This window comes from Capra hircus, chromosome 3 (assembly GCF_001704415.2).
Source record: "Capra hircus breed San Clemente chromosome 3, ASM170441v1, whole genome shotgun sequence".
Classification (NCBI taxonomy): domain Eukaryota; kingdom Metazoa; phylum Chordata; class Mammalia; order Artiodactyla; family Bovidae; genus Capra; species Capra hircus.
This window is the reverse complement of record NC_030810.1, coordinates 11,964,114-11,981,209: the sequence shown is the minus strand read 5'-3', so window position 1 is coordinate 11,981,209 and position 17,096 is coordinate 11,964,114. Positions and strand designations below refer to the sequence as shown.

The 17,096-nt window shown below is 53.4% G+C and overlaps 1 protein-coding gene across 1 annotated transcript in view; it reads left to right on the top strand.

Annotated features, from left to right (window-relative positions):
- The window catches only part of GRIK3 (glutamate ionotropic receptor kainate type subunit 3), a 242,660-nt gene continuing 228,697 nt past the window's right edge, over positions 3,134–17,096 (top strand). Inside the window, exon 1 of the mRNA XM_018041765.1 lies at positions 3,134–3,340. Within this exon, the coding sequence (XP_017897254.1) occupies positions 3,226–3,340 (115 nt within the window). The 5' untranslated portion in view covers positions 3,134–3,225. The remainder of the gene's footprint in view (positions 3,341–17,096) is intronic.

Here is a 17,096-nt window from a genome sequence, read left to right as displayed (position 1 = left end):
CTCCTCTGAGGCTCAGAGTCTTCAACAGTAAAATGCAAAAATCGTCCAGATCCTATCACAGAGGGCTGGGAGATGGTCAGATGAAGTGATGCACAGAAGGGTCGCTGAGCAGGGCATCGCCTGGAGTACAGAGAGTGTGTAATAAACACTAGCGGCCCCTGTCATCACGGCTGTTATTTCTGTTGTAGTGCATCCCATCCTCCCCTGACCGGGAGCGAGCCGGCTGCTGTCAGTGTGAGGAGACCTCTGCGTAACACAATGGTTCGCAGCTAGGTCCAGAATAAGGCCTGGTCCCCCTCTAGGGGCAGCCAGCTTCCCGCTGACCCTCGGTTCCAGCTGGATTTCCAGGCCCATGGACTGAGTCCCACAGCCTCTGCAGCTGGAGGCTTTCCCCAACACAGCCAACATGGCAGCAGAGGAGAGCCTCCCTCCGCAGCGCTGGCTGACTCCCGCTCAGTCTGGGATGCGGCAGGAACAAGGCCTGGCAGATGCTGCTTCCCTGGGGGTGCTGAGGGGGCTGCAGGGCTACACGCTTGAGCCCCGGGTCCTCAGATTGCCCCTCCGCCTTCCCCCATGTGCTTCTCCAGGGCCAATCTCTTTCTTGGAAGCTACTGCTTCCCTCTTCCTGCTCCTCACCCTTCATCCCTCTCTCACCACTGGCCTTTGCCAGAGTTCTGATTTATTCCCTGTCCCTCTCAGGGCAAGAGGCTGCCTGCAGGATAACCAACAGAGACCTAGCATCCCGGCTCACCCTTCCTCCCCCAGACCCTAGCCATTTCAGGGCCCAGCCCTAGGAAGATAGGTACCAAGCAGCTTGCAAAGGTTTTTGGGTTTGCTTGCGTTCTTGTTTTTCCTTTTTTCTTCTTGGACACTGTTGGCGATGCCTTTTTAGCCTTACATCCACTGCCTTGAGTTCAGATCCTGACATTGCCTTTTCCATTTCCCTCGCAGGCCACTAGAATTTCCTTCTTTAGTCATCAGCCAGGACTTTCTGGTTCCTTGGAACAACTAAGCCAGCTGTGGAAGCTGATAAGTGCTGGGAATGGGGTGTCCACTCTTGAAGAGGCGCCTTCAGCTTTACCCTAGAGGGCGGGGCCTTCTGCTCCCTTCTCTTGCACGTCCTCATTGCCGGTGCCCACTGGGACCCGTAACTCTCTATCAAGAGGTGGCAGCTGCTGCTTCTCTGGCTCTGGTCTGCATGTCCTTCCCTCTGGTCCCTTGGGCCACATTTTTCAGTGGCTGCTTGGGAAACCAGCCACTCCTGCTGGAGGGTGAGGAAGGCCCAAAGTCTGGCAAAAAAAAAAAAAAAGGCAACCTTTGTTTGCTGGCAGATCTTTAAGGATGTCCTCAAGACCTGCACACCTCTTTCCCTTCTGGAGAGGAAATCCTTGGGAATTTCCCTTCTTGCTCCTTCCAGGGTTGCTCCCATTTCAAGAGGGAGAGGGTACCTCCCCCGCCTCCCCCAATCATCAGGATTGGCCCTGCTGTAATACCCACTTCCCCACACAATGCTTCCTCTGCCTGGACAGGGAGGGAAAGAAACGACGGGGAATTAACAAGCCAGATAGAGCCCGACTCATAGCCTATTTGTAAGAAAATTAAAGATTTGTTTTTCAGATGTTGGGGGCCATGCTGTTACCAGACAGCTGGCAAATGGGAGAGATTGGAATGATGGAATAGATCAAATTATTTAAATGAGAAAAATAAATTCACACACAGCCTAGCCGCTGCCCGGTGACAGATTCGTTTATTTATCTACTGTATCGGCACCGCTTTGTCTCTGTCAAAAAGGTCATTAAACTCGCCTAACTGCGTATTTCGCAGCCTCCTGCTCCAGCCTCGCTCCACAGCTCTTCTCTTCCCTCGACACCCAGCGCCACTTGAAAAAAAATTTATTATTGCTAATAAACAAGGTTTTTTTTTTTTTTTTTAAACCCTTTCTAGCTTGCTCTCCCTCGGGTCCTGCTCCACCCCCAAGGAAAATTACAGTTTCTCTTTATTCTTTCTCAGGAGAAATGGGGAAGGGGGCCCGTCCTCCTGCAGAGTTGGAGAAGAGAGATGCGAAGTACCAGGGTGCATCTCAGCCGTCCCTCTGTATCTAAGGATTTAAGCCATCTTCCTCCGAAACCCCTTAGTGGCGGTGCAAGGTCAAGTTCGGCTTTCCACAGCATAGGGTCTGCTGCCCTGGGCTCTCCCACCCCCACCAGCTCCGGCAGCTCCCCTAGTCCAGCGCTGGACGATCCTCCTGGAATTTCGTCTCCCCCGACTCCCGGGCCCAACTCTAACTCTGCTTCCACGAGGGATGGGGGTTAGGGAGGGAAACCGGCTCCTGGGTCAGTCCCCGGCCGCTGCCGTCCAGCCAGCGCCGGCTGCGTGGGAGCTGGAAGGCGAGACTCCGCCGACGGCGGGCTCCGGGTCCCTCTGCTCCCGGCGGGCGCGTCTCTTCCAGCTGGTCGGGCCGCTAGGCTGCCGCCGTCTCCCAGCTCGCGGTGCCAGCTCTCGTGCTCCACGCCCGGCTCCCAGGCTCCGTGCCCTCGCAGTCGAAGGGGACTGGGGGCCGCAGGGCGGATGGGGACGTCTGAGAAGCGAGGAGAGTCCTTGTTCTCCGGCCGTCCCCCTAAAGCGGGTCCCGGGCCCCCTTCCCCGCCCCCTGCGCAGGTGTGAGCTCGCGAGTGTACGCCTCGGCGGGTTTGAGTGTGAAGTGTGTGTGCGCGGGGGAGTGCGCGGAGGGAGCGCGGGCGGCGCGGGAGGCGGGAGGCAGGGCGCGAGGGAGGGGGCTGGGAGGGAGTGTGTGCGCGCGTGCAACTCCACTCCGGGGCTTTGTGCGAGCCCGGGCGATAGCATCCGCCGCGGCTGGAGGAGGAGCGGCCGGAGACGCGCGTGCAGCCCGCCTGCCAGCGCCCGGCAGCCGGGGCAGGTGGGAGCCCGCGCGGGAGCAGAGCCGACGCGAGCCGCAGCTGAGTCCGAGCGGAGCCCGGGCGGAGCCCAGTAGCATCGCTCGAGGGGGGCCCGTGGGCGGCAGCCGGGCGGGGCGGGCGCCGGCGGGGCGGCCCCCCAGTAAGATGTGCGCGGCGCCGCGGGGCGCCCCCCACTCGCAGCGGCGCTCGGGAGCCGGGCTGCTGGCCCAGGCGGCGCCTCGGGGGCTGCTGCGCGCCCGCGCCTAGAGCTGCCGCCCCAGGGAGCCCGCCACGGCCGCGCCCCGGGCACGCTCGGCGGCGCCCAACGATGACCGCTCCCTGGCGGCGCCTCGGGAGTCTGGTTTGGGAATACTGGGCCGGGCTCCTCGTGTGCGCCTTCTGGATCCCAGACTCGCGCGGGATGCCCCACGTCATCCGGATCGGTAAGGGCTCCCGGGAGCCGAGGGTCTCCGTGCGCCCGGGCGGGGGCGGGAACGGGGGGCCACTGACCGCGATCCCAAGAGATTTCCCAATGTCTCTGCGGGCTGCCGGGGCCGGGTGACCACCAGGAGCTCGACCCGGTGAGGACAAAGTTCCCAAGCCGGGGTCACGGGCCTTACTTATTGGGAAAGAGGCGGCTGGGCTGCGGCGGGCGAGGGGCCCTTGGCGCGCTCCTGGACCGCCAGACCTGGCGGAGTGTAGCGAAGCGTTCGGGTCCCAGCCTGAGTCGCGGGCGCATTGGGGCGCATTTGCCCGCGACTGCCAGCAGGACCGGCCGCGCACCGAGTTCTGGGACCTGGCTCCTCCGCGAAGAGGGAACCCTGGGGAAGGCGCCAACTTCTCTTGCCTCCCCGCTTCCCGCGGGCCCCTCGCCCCGACCTGGGGCAGGGCTCGAGCGGCCGCGGCGGGGAAGCAGGGTCCGGCTTCGCCAGACGAGGACGGCCGGTCTCCTCTCCCGGTGGCCGCCCTCGGCCTCGGTGGCCCCCGTTCAGCCCCGCGGCGCGGGGCAGGGGAGGGTCGCCCCCTCCCCCGGTCGCTCCAGCCATCCATCGCGGCACAGGCCTCTCCCCCGCCTGGGGCAGCGCAGAGCCCGAGCGGCGCAAGCGGGGAAGGCGAGGAGAGGGATGCCAGCGGTTTTTAAAGTTAGCCGAAATCCCTCAGCAGCTGGCGGCGGCTGGCGGGTCTGCGCGCGGCTCTGAGGCTCTCGCGTCTCCGCGTCTCTTCTCGCCAGAGACTCTTACTCGGGGCTTTAACTTTGTTGCGGCCGCCCCAGGCATCCCGAAGGCAGCTCTCCGGGCTGTGCGGGGAGGGAGAGTGGTGGCGGGGGAGAGGGTGGAGGGGCGAGTGTCCCAGGCCCGAGACCGCCAGGGCTGGGCCGGGCCTGGCCAGGCGGGAGCCTCGGCCACGCAGGCCCTGCGCCCGCAGCCAGGCGGGAGACCTGGGCCGCCTGGGTTCGCGAGGCGCCCCCACCAGCATCTGGCTCCTCCGAGCCAGGGCCGCCTTCCTCCCCTGTGGCTCTAATCCAGGCGCGGACTCTGGGCTGCCCGCGGCGTGACGGGGTGCAGGCAACCGATATCGAGCTTGGCTTCCGTACTTGAGGTTTTCCTAGGAGGCAATCAGAAATCCCTTCTCTCTCTTCCCTGGTCTCCCCTGGATTCCAGGTCCTCTTGAACTGGACATCTGGGCGAGGGTAGAACACAGTCCTCAGCTCTGCCCGCGCTGGGGTCTTCCTGTTCCTGCCCAGGACCCCAGCAGGCAGATATTTGAGGCAGAGGAATCCAGGCACCCGACTCTGGGGACAGCCCTCACGACTAGGCTTAACCCTTTGCAGTCCAGACTGCTCCAGGCAAGCCAAAAATATTGTTTCTATCTCTGCACCTTTGCCTGTCCGAGCGCCCGGTCTGGTTACCGTTCCAGGAGCAGGCAGCCCCTTAGTAGTGGGCCAGGACTTCCTTTATTCACTCTGTTTTTTTGTTTTTGTTTTTTGGTGTGTGTGTGTGTGTGTGTGTGTGTGTGTGTGTGTGTGTGTGCGTGTGTGTGTGCAGGGGCCTGATTGATAGGGTGCCCTTGGGAGAAGAGAGGGGACCCAAAAGGTGCTATGCACCCAGCCCACGCATTGCGGTTCCCTCTCCTGCGTTCCTTCCCCTGCAGGGGTGGGAGGGGCTCTCTCAAAGTCCAGCGTCAGGGGGTGGTGGTCTTTGGGGGCCCAGGAAGCCAGGAGCAGGTGAGGGAAGCCAGGCAAGGATAGGCTGAGGAGGGGCAGTATGGTATATCCTCACCCGCTCCCTCTTAACTGTGAAATTGACTTTCACCGGGGGACTCCTCACTGCCCTGAGGGGAAGCCCCAAGCCTGCCCGCCCTTTCTTGGGTTCAGCGTGTAATAATGCAATTAAGGATGGCAAAGCCCTCCTCTCTTCTAATCTTCTTCGTATTAAGCCCCAGGATTAATTAGCGTGTCGGCCCAAGCCATTTATATCCAAGAGCCCTGCCCCATTTGATTCCCAGCCCGAGGACTGGGGTGCTGTGCCAATGCCAAACGTGACCACCGGAGCTCTGCCAGCTTGGATGGAGGATGGGTAGGCTCTGAGATCCCTGGGTTTCTCTGGAGCTCCCTGGGGAGCTGAATTTGCCTCCTTCAGAGCCCAGGCTGGAGTTTCAGCAGGAGCCAACAGCTACAGTGGACACGGTGTGTTGAGAGAGACACACACAGAGAATAGCATGTTGAAACCCAAACACAACACCTTGGCCGGGCCCAATGCCCTCTCCTTTCTTCTTTCTCTCTCTCTCCAGCCCTGAAATCTCAGGGCTCTGGCTGGGGCCACAGGAATTGAGGCCCTGGAAATTGGGTGTGCTGGATGGTTCTGGTTCCCAAGACGGGGGCCTGAGCTGGCTGTGTTGGGAGCCGAATCCTTCTCCAGTAGGCAGGCGTCGCCTAGCACCAGCCCAGGAGAGGATTTTCCTGCAGGTGTGCGAGGGGCTCTCTCGACTGGGGAGCAGCGTACACGCCCCCTCTCTTTGTGCCTTTTTTGGGGGCTTAAATTTCCTCTTAGACAAGGAGATGGATAGCTCAGCAGTGTGACAGAGTGTTCAAACAATCCGTCTTGAATAGATGAATTGCATTGCTCTGTCTTTTTGTAATTGTGTCTATCAGAGGGAGAGGTCAAGGCATTGATTGCTTGGATGGTTTGCAAGTAACAAAGGAGAGTGAGGGAGAGAGTGAGGGAGAGAGAGTAATTGGATTGTAGTCTGCAGGAAAAAAATGATCATTGATTATTTTATATGAATATGTGGAAGATGTATTCTGTGTGTTGTTATCAAGTGTTGCTCGTTGAAGGTTTTCAAGACATTGTTCAGCATTTTATTATTATTATTATCATCGTTATTATTGTTCAGATGGATCCTAGTCTTAACTCACGGAAAGCAGCTTAATGCATGGGTCCTTCCAGTGCTTCTGTGGCCTCATGTGGGGACCTGGATTTCCTGGCTACTAGACCTAGACGCTGATGTGGAGGGACCTTGGGCTGGGAACCAGGAGGCCTGGGTTTCCTACTCTGCCTTCCACCAATTTCCTGAGCCATCTTGGTCAAGTCACACTCTCCCACAACCCCGGAGCCTCAGTTTCCTCATCTGTAAACTATTGAGTTGGCCATGATGCTTGGGATACTCTGTGATTTTAGGTTACCTTTTAGTGTGGGCTGGTGGGGACTGTCCATGCCTTGGTAGGTTTCATGTCTAGATCATCCCTTATTTTACATACATAGCATTTGAGAAGGGAACCAGACAGTGGTGGCGTTAGCTGGAGGAGCTCCAGCGGATGGTGGTGATCTCTAGCCAGCCAGGGGGAGGTTCAGAGCCAAATGACTGCAGAGATATAAAGCAGGTGTATGTGGCGGGGTGGAAGGTGGGCGGATCGGGCAGACTCGCCCAGCATCTACACTCGGAGCAAAACAGAGTTTTGAGACTCTGAGCCTGGACTGGGGGCGGGGAAGCCCAGCGGACACTGCAGTCAGTCCCAGGGGCTTGAGGTCCCCTCCCCAAGTCAGCCCTGTCTGCATCCCCTGCCATCAGTTCACCCAAATGGTCCTGAACGTTCATCTCCTGAGTTTGGTAGCTGCTGTGTGTAAAACAATGAGAAATTTCTCACAGTGACTGGTGATGCGCTGAAACATCGCGGCCGTGTTGGAGCAGACAGCCACTGAATGAAGATCAATAGGGTTTTCCCCCCTGGAAGTAAATAGCTTCAGACAAGACCTGGGAGTGGCCCGAGGGGCCTTAGAAAGCATTAACTTGAGGAATTTCTGCCTCCACTTTCCAGCCCAGCTGCTCCTGTCAGCCCGGGCTTCCCTCCTTTACGAGCTGGAGTTTATAATTTCTTCTTGATGCCTGCCTCGCACTGCGCTAAACCGTCTTTTGACGTCAGGATGATCCGGGGTTTTTAGAGGTGGCTGATGTGGGGTGAGCCAGCACAGCGTCCCGACTAGGCCCTTCCAAGGTCACTCGAGTCCCCCTGCCGCCAGCATGATAGCTGACTTCAGAAGTCCAGCCCGCTGTGTTCTTTAGGGCTTTGAGGAGCGACTCTTCGTTCCCACCCTTCCAAATGCAAGGGTGCTTCGTTGCTTCCTTTGTGGGGCCTGTGAGGGTCCTTGAGCCCCCATTGCCACAGGCCTCCTGTCCTGTCCCCAGGAAACAGAGCCAGCTTGGTGGGGGTCGGGGGAAGAGGCACAGATGCCCTGTGGGTTCTAGGATGACCGCATCCTCAGGGGTGGGGGGTGCAAGGTCATATGCAGGGGAGGCTCAGGGCTTAGGGCTGCTTGGGATGTCCATGCAGGGCAGCACCTGGCTGTGCTCCACCACTGGGACCGTTTCTGATCTGTTAAAGCCCCTGCTTTAGCCCCACACTGCTTCAGCCTGCACGTCCCCACCTGCACCTTCCCCCTACCTGCCCCCTCCAGCCCCCTCCTTGCTTACTCAGGACCTTCCAGAGGGAACCGAGGGGCTCCCCAGGCCCTGCCTGGCACCAGAGAGAACTGAAAGTCCAGGAGCCGGGCCCTTCCTCTGGGGCCAGCATCCAGCAGGCCCTGGCATGTCCTTGCCAAGGTGCTTTGATGGACAGATGGGCCAAGAGTGGGCCTGGTGCAGACACAGACCGGCCTTGGTCTTGTTGGCTGGAATAGCGCTTCTTGCAGGCGCCGATTCCCCCGCGTGAGCACCAGGGGGCAGTGTGCCTGTGCTGAGGTGGCAGCACCGTCTCCTGCCTGAGACCCCACTGGGTCTGGAACAACACACAACGGAAATACAATGGTCCTGGTTTACTGAGCACTTACTAGCTGCCAAGCACCGTGCTTTTCAAAGAATGACTAGTAGTGTGACTAGTAAGTACTTGAGACCGGTAGCTGTTGCGTATTTTTTTTCTTCACCATCTGGTTTAGCCTTCACCAGCCCTGCCTGGAGACATTGTCCTCATTTTGCAGATGAGGAAACTAAGCTCAGTGAAGTCACTTGCCCAAGATAACGTGGCCAGTAAGTGGTGAATGCAGGATAAGAGCTCTCACCAGCCAGACCCCAGATCCTGCGCTTTTACCGTGTAGTCTGTGTAGTCGGAAGACAGGAGGCACTGATACTCCTGGGTGCTGAGTGCAGCACCCCACCGCCATGCTTCTGGGTGCTGAGTGTGGCCTCAGAGTCCTGAGCTGTTAGGCTTTCTATGGGGATGATTGCATGGGCTCTGTGACACTGAAACCTACCAGTAACTGGTTTTCAGCATCAAACTGTCCTTGCAGATGGACCAAGTGGTAGATAAGCTTTACCGAGAGGAAAGGGATGTTTGGTCTTTCCCACCCCTCCTGCATGTGCGACGCACATCCTTACACCCCACCTTGTCTGGGCTTCTGGACTCTGCTTAATTCTTTAATCCGAGTCCGAGATAAAGGTGGGACACTCCTTTGGGTGTGGCCAGTCCACCCACAGGAATCCCTCTGCTCTCCAGGAACTCCAGCCTACAGTTCACCCTGGCAGCCTGCTGGCTGTCCTCAAAGACATCATCAGAGCCTTGAGGAAAGCCCAGGGCTCTGCGTTTGTGTCTCCCTCCATGCTCTTCAGCTGGTGGCCTGGCCAGAAAAGGGGGTCAGCAAATTTGCTCTTGTCCTGCCTTCCTTCCCCACCCCATCTCCCCTCCAACATCCTTTCTAGGCTGATAGGTTGTTTTGGTCATTTTTTAAGCAAGACTCACATTTTGACCTTCTAAGTAGAGCCTGCCTTGCTGTGAGCTGAGACTGGTGGACCATCAGAGGATAAGGTCCACTGATACTGGGCCCTGGAACATGTTGCTGTCCCATGAACACTGTGGGTGGGGTGCAGGGACCTGGGCGCAAGAGCTGCCCATTCCCCTTCCCATGCCACCTCTGCCGGAGCAAAGGTGAATCCATGCTTACTCTTCTCCTGCACTGTGTTCCTTCTTCCGGGGGCACGGCGAGACGGGGATGATGGTGGCTGCTGGGGACGGACCTGTTCTGGAAGTAGGGGAAACTGCCCTGCTTAGAGTCCTCACAGAAGGGACAGCTGTGGAACAAGCACGATAGGAGGGGTCATGTTATTTTCCAGGGTCTCAGTTTCCTCATCTGTAAAATGGGATGAGACTGCTTGCTTCATAGAGTCAGACAGATGGGATATCGTTTCAAAAATCTTGAATTCTGTTCCATTCCAAGATCAGCACTTCTTGTTTTTGTTGGAGGAGAGGAGTCTAACACCAACAAACTGGGTGGGACCGGGGCCAGGGGAGTGTGGCCGCCAGGAAGCAGGATTTAAGGAGGCTCTCGAATGGTGGTCATGCTCTCGCATGACTGACCGTGACAGTGAGCGCCTTCCTTAAATTTTGTGCTCCAGATGCCTCACTGGCCTATGCTTATTAGCACCTGTGTTTCCTGTGAAGTCCCTGTTTTCTTCCGCTTCTCTTTGTGCTCCAGAAACCAAAGTTTAATTGAGTGTGGCTGGGAGATCTGAGAAGACTGGACTAAGGGCAGGGGACCTGAGGACAGCAGGTCATTCTGATTTTGCTTCGTTTCCCCTCAGCCACACTTCAAAGGTGCGGCGCCCCAGAGCTCTCCACCCTCACCACACTTTGGTTTATTTCTAGTCATCTCCAGGGTCCACACTACCTAACCTCCAGCCAGGCTTTCTGCTCCCCACAGAGCTTGCATTCCCACGTTCCTCTCCTTGTTTCCTTTGACCTTTGCAGTTTCTTCACCAACGCTCACTGACCTTGATTATAGCTATGTTTGTGGGTTTGTCTAGGGCTTTCTCTCAGAGAAGTTCTGTGAGTCACTTAATATATCTCACTGATTCTAACATCAGCTCTTCCCCCGACATTTTCACATTTCTGAAATCAGTCTGGATCTCACATCAGGTTTGAGTTTACTTGCAGGATTTTTTCTTTCTCGGCACCTTTAAACATGACGGTATGTCTCAGGTTTGATGAAATATAGTGGATCTGAGCTTGAGTGGGAGTCTGAGGTGCTAGCTGTGAGACCTTGGGTGAGTCACTTCACCTCCAAGCCTCCATTTCCTCATCGAGGTGGAAATATTAATATTGGGTTAAACCACTTTCAGCTGATTTGACCTATAAAAATTTCATATTGTTGAAACTCCTAAGGTCTTCACAGGGCTGTTGTGAGGATTAAAGGAAATAAAGTATATAAAGTTCTTTGCACAGGACCTGGTGCTTAATAAATGTTAAGGAGAAAAAGATTCCCCAAGGATCGAGACTGTCTCCACCCTCAGACTTTGAGCTGTGAGGCTATCTGCTTCTTATCTGCCCTCTGCCTTGTGCCAACCATGTTACCAGTATCCCCTGCAGCTCAATATGTGGGTATTTGGCCGCGTCTCACATACCCAGCAATGGAATGAATGTCTCCAGCAGCCTGTGATAGTTACCTGCCATGCTAGTGAGCAAAAGGGGTACTCTTCCTAGCATGCTCCTGTATGCCCAAAGCTCCCAGGCACCTCTTGGCCTGTTATTTATCACACACCCAAAGCCCATGAGGTTCTGGTTCTTCCCTACATTTGCAGTGTTTTGACTGAAATGTGATTTGCATGTATTCAGAGCTGGGAAGACCCTGGCTATGCGATGCTCTTGAAGGATTGGTCCAGGGAGTCCTGATCAGTTCTTCTTGGATGGGGAGTCCAGGGTTGCTCCTGAAGCAAGCTGGTGAATTCTAGAGAGTGTCTGTGGCTGGAGACTAGGCCCCAGGGGATAGGCACTGCTGGCTCTGCTGGGAGACTCCAGGTAATGAAGCCACGGAGTGAATCCCATGGTGCTCTTACAGATGGGAGGTAATGAAATGGGGTGAGGTCGGGGAGAGTGGCAGCTTCCACTCCAAATCCTTTGATGCTATGCTGAATGGGGGTTAAGGAAGACAGAGGGAAAAAGAGGAGGGAGAAGGAGCTGAGATCCCAGTTTGTGTGAAGAGGGTTCCCATCCATAGGAGACAGTGAAGTCTTATGCTGTTAAAGGGACCGATGCAGACAGGCTGTGTTGGAAGGGGGTTAAGAGTATTCTCAGAACCACTGCAGAGATGAGCTCTTTAAATATAGGAATGAGGGAGACTTCTGCAAAGCCTTCCTGCATCTGCTTTGCAGAACTGAAATATGCTATTTCAAAAAGCCTGCCCAATTGGGTGGAAAAGCAGGAGCAGGGAGCCAGGGCCTTCCCAGGGCTCCAGGCATCACATTTCCTGTTTACAGTGAAGAATCACAGAATCCAGGCTGAAAAGAACCCCAGGGGTCAGTCTAGGCCTCTGCTTCTCCAATATTAACATGCGTCTGAGTCACCTGGAGAGCTCAATAAACTACAGACTGCTGGGTCCCAACCCCAGAGCTTCTGATTCAGTGGGTCTGGGGTGAAGCCTGAGAATTTGCATTTTAATGGATTCCCAGATAAAGCTGATGCTGCTCATCTGCCTACACTTTCAGAACCACTGTTCTAAGTCACTGGAGGACCCCTCCCCCATCCCCAGTAAGTGGATATCTAGTCTCCGATTGTATACCACCCATAACAGGAAACTCATCATTTTTTGATTGTGCTTTGTTCTTTATCACAAACATATTGGCCCACTCCAATCTTTGTTGCAAAATTTGCCTTAAAACTGGTTTTCCTGCAGTTCCAGGAAAGGTAGTATTACTTACACGTTGACAGTGTAGGTTCCGAAATCCATGTCTTGAGTTTGAACTCTCATCTCTTCCTTCCATGCTGTGTCACTTTGGGTAGGTCACTTAACTGCTCTAAGCCTAGACTTCCTCACCTGTAAAATGGGGATAGTAACAGGTCTGACCTCCAGGGATCATTGTGAAAATTAACATGGCTGGCCCAAAAGAAGCCCTCTATAGAAAGTAGAAAGTGAAGTCGTTCAGTCCTGTCCGACTCTGCGACATGCTCCCCTGTCCATGGGATTTTCCAGGGAAGAACACTGGGGTGGGTTGCCATTTCCTTCCCCAGGGAATCTTCCTGGGTCTCCTGCACTACAGGCAGACTCTTTACCATCTGAGCCACCAGGGAAGCAAACTCTATAGATTTTAGCCATCTAACATTGTGGATAAGCTCACAGGTTCTGAAATCTGACAGGCTGAGTTTAAGGACTACCTCCATCACTTCCCACCTGAGTGACCTGGGACAAATTATTTAATCTCTCATAATAATAATAGTAACACCTGCCTTACGGTGTTTTTATAAGGATTAAATGAATTAGTGCACATGATATGTTTGGACCATAGCCGTTGTAAGCTCTCAATAGATGTTACCTATCATTCTTACTATTACGCTCACCCTGCCCCCCTGCATCTGGTTTGGATTTATAGCCTGTCCCACAGTGCAACCCCACAGGAATGTAAAGGCATCTTTCCAGACCAACGATGCCCAGTCCTTTCAGTGTGGTGTCCAGAGCCAACCACAGTCCTGCTTATGTACTGACAACAGTAAGCTCATCCCCTCCTTGCGTCTCAGCATTGGTGTCTGCTTATACACCCCCAGACTATTTCAGCCTTTTCTGCAGCCATTTCACTCTGTTGATTTATACTGAGCTGGTGGTCTCATGAGATCACAAGGTCTTTTCCACAGGTATGGCTGCCGATCTATCACTCCTCTCATCCTCTCTTTGGCAGTTGATCTTTTGAGCCTAAAGGCAGGACCTGTCATTTATCCCTGGTAAATCCTATCTTGAACCTTCAGGCAGTTTTTCTTGCTTGCTGTTTCTGGACCACCAAAGCCTGTTCCCATCTCTCCATCCTTGGGAGGTAGGCAGGGATTTCACCCTCTTCTTCCTCCTTGACCTCCCGCCCACTGCCCCCCAGGGGTCTGTGGTAGAGAAGTAAGTGGCTATTGGCCCGCAATGTGGTTGTGGTTGAGAACCATGGGTCTGGACAGTGAAGTTTTGTGCCTCCCTTTCTGTTGTCTGGCATGCTTCATGCCCTCTGAGCCTTGGACGAGCATGCTCTCCTTCACTTCATCTATCCATGCCACCACGCATTAGGCAGGAAATGACCAGTGTCAGAGTCTGTCGACTTTATTCAGTGGTCTTGAATCCACCACCTACGCTTTAACCAGAGTTGAAATCCCACTGGCTTCTTCATGCTTTCAGGCCCTTTACGACTGCTGGGTTGATATCTGCAGGCTCATGCGCTGTCCCTCCTTGCCTCACACACACTCCCTGCTCCTCTGAACTGAACATCCAAGTCCCTAGAAGTCACTGTGTCTTCCCTTACACTTGACCTCTGCTCTTGCTGTTCTTTCTGGCTAACTTCTTAGTCATCCTTTGGGTCTCAGCAAACATATATTTTCCTCCAGGAAGCCTTTCTTGACTTCCATCTCCTTTTATGAGTCCCCACAGCATCCTGAACTTCCTTTGTCATAGCACTTCCTGGATTGTAATTCGTGGTTACCTTACGGACAAGCTTTCTTAGAAAATCTTAGAGACAAGCATGAACTGCAACTGACTTATTCACCACTTTGCCCAATGCACCTAGCACCACGTGTGGTAAATAGTGGGTGATTAATAACTATCTGTTAAATAGATGAATGCCTTGATACACACAGGTTGAATATAAGTCTATCTAGCAGCCTTGTCATTCAGCTCAACACTTTTTCCATGTTGCCAGCAAGGATTTCATGAAAGACATTGTTAGATTCTTCTGTGAAGTCAGTATCCTAATGCTGCCCATGGTGGGTCTTCTGCCCCATCAATTCAGCACCTTCTATGCCAAGGCCTTTCCTATGAGGTCTATTGGGCAGAGCTGGAGTGTTTAGGGGGATGGATCTTTCTTTCTTGGGTCTAGGATTGGTCTTTACATCCATTTTCTAGTTCCTATCATGATGATTCTTCTCTTGAGAAAGGCACAAGCTGTCTACTTCAAGAAGAGGCAAAAGAAAAGACCATGACCCTCCTGTCTTTTCTGACCTCACCCCTCTCCTCTTCCCGTCTGTCCCTCGGCATCTCTGCTGCTCCCTCTGGGAGCTGAACCATAAAAGAGAACTTCTGCAGTTCCAGCCTCACCAGGCAGGTCACTCAGGACAGCTGCCAGGCAGAACTGTAGCTGGACCACTTGCGCTATCACCAGTCATAGGTCAGGCTTCCCCTTTCCCTGTTTATGCCACATCACAGGGTCCTGCTAGGATGTGTAGACAGCAGGTCTACATGACAGCTTTGTGTAAAGTGAGGTGTTGACGGGTAAACCTGGAGATTCGGGCTATATAGACAGTCAGCTTGGGCCATTCAGCTTTGAGAGTATAAATGCCATCCACATTGAGTCTGGTGAGCGGGAGTGTGTGCACGTGTGTGTGTGTGTTTGTGTACTTGTAAAGGATGACCAATTGAAGATTCGCTTCTCTAGCATAGGCTTCCCAAACTGAGGTTCAACAGCCATTCTTTATCCCAAGTCTGATGAGTGGATACAGTGACTTTACTTTGGATCATGGGGGAAACAGAGTAATTTCCCACTGGCTGGCCTGACTGTCTACCATGTAGCTGAGAGTCAGGGTGGGACAGGTTGCAGGGCAACCCTGAGCTTCCCCCCTGAACATGACAGGACTGGGCTCTTCATTAGACTAGGACCTTCCCTTTCTTGCTTCCCTCCCCCAAGGAAACAGATGACACATTATAAGCAGAAATAGCCTGTTGCCTACATGGCCATTTTTCCTGCCCAGTTTAATAGAGGTGACAGCCGTCTATTTTACTTGTCTCATAACATCGAATCAGTAAATAAAATATGGGTGAACTCTCAGGTTTAGCTGAGTTATGGCTGGTCCATGGGGAGTGAGGGCTGGGGGGAGAGTTGAGCAGAGAGAGATTGAATCCCTGACTTCTTACAAGAGAAGCTAAGCCTTGTCTCTTCCTCTGGATCCAGAAAATCTCCGTGTGCTGGAGGAGGCCAGGCAAGGTCATCCTGTTTGATAGTCTCTGAGTCCCTGAAAGAGCCAGAACACAGGTGGAGGCACTCTGAATGTCAGCGCTACAGTACAGTACCTGTCCCAATCTTTCCTATCACAGATTGAGAGGTGCAAAAGGGAAATGGCTTGAGCCACATCCCTTGGTGAGCCGTGGAAAAATCAGATGAAAACATGGATCTCTGATCACCACCCCCAGTCCATTAAGAAACTCCCATCCACTTTCCTGTCATACACACACAAACATGCCCACATTTGAAGCTTTAAATTTACAGTCTTAAGAGAGAGAAGAGAAGGAGACCAGATTTTTCCAGTGTTGCAAAACAGACCTACGAAACCTTTTTCACATTGAGGGAGAAATACAAATCAGATGTATGTGTGTTTATAAAAGCTCGTAGATAGTGATAACACTCTGTGTTGTCCGGAGAGCAGCAGAGAAATTAAGGTTCACCCCGGTCTCTGTGTTCAGCACCATGGAGAGCAGCCAAGCCCTGGGGGTGGTGAGTGGGCACCATTTGCATGCTGATTCTTATAGTAAGGGCAATGTGGTTATTGTAAGGTCTTGCTTAACAGGCATTCTTTTTCCTAATGCTATTCCTCTAGGACTCTGGTCTTCGTAAACCAGACTGAGGTGTTGAGCAGGTACACAGTAGGCTAGTAAGAACTATTATTTGTGGTCGTTCAAATAGAGTAGCTCACAGTAAAAGAAAATGGAGCGAATGGATAGAATTTTCTCCTTTTTTTCTCTCTCTCACATAAATTGTTCTTAAACCTTTGGTGCCTTGTACGGCTTGTATGCTCAGGAGCAGTAGCAGATGACAAAACGAATGAACATTCCATTGTCGAATATCACACCTGATACCGAGCATCTTTGCTCAGCTTGTCAGCATCATCTTTCACATTGCATTTGGTAAGTAGGCTTGTGTTATGTATTTTTATCCCACTAAATGTGATTTCTTTAAAGTATTTTGTGTGTTATTATTTCCTGAATCGTGGAGCCCTGCATACCTATAATAGAGCCGTATTTTCTGCTAGTAAATATAATTACTCCTTGTTCAGGTGACAGGAATTAAATGTGTCACTGCTCTGTGGCATTCCCCAAAGAACCCCAGCTATACCAAGTGCTCCATCACCTGGATGTGTCTGAGAAGATTTGTGATCAGACTGGGTGTTGACAAAGGTCTCCCCAGTTAGGAAAATCATGACATGGGTGACCTCAGTAGGCCTCAGAGAAAGGGAGAGTTTGCCCATCGCTGGGGTACTGAGAGTGGCCGAAACACCTGGACTTGAAGCCAAGGTCATAGAAGGCTAAGAGTGTTAGAAAGACAGGATCTGAAGAATTGGCTTTGGCCTCTGAACAAGGAGGGAAGCTTGGGTAAATGGGCTCCCAGCGTTTAGGAGGCAAGATGGCACCTTGAAGTCATACTGAAGGTAGAAAGGTCAGGAAAGACATGAGCTATGGTTTGTACAGAGTAAGGCTACTCCAGACACCCTGGATTGAGATATCTTAGTGAAAGGGGATTGAAGGTTTTGCTGCTCCTGCTTGGGTTCGCAGAATCAGAAGAATCTGCTTTAGAAATGGGGCTATTTTTATGCTGCTTGTAATTTAGTGTTTATTTCCTGTCTTTCTCGCATAGTCTCTGGGCTGACTCACTGATTCAGCAAACATTTCTGGATCACCCACTCTGTGTACTGCAGAGCACACAGGGCAGGGGGTTGAGGGAGTCTGAGGGGTGGCACAGCATCTGAATGGCCTCGTGGCAGGTCCA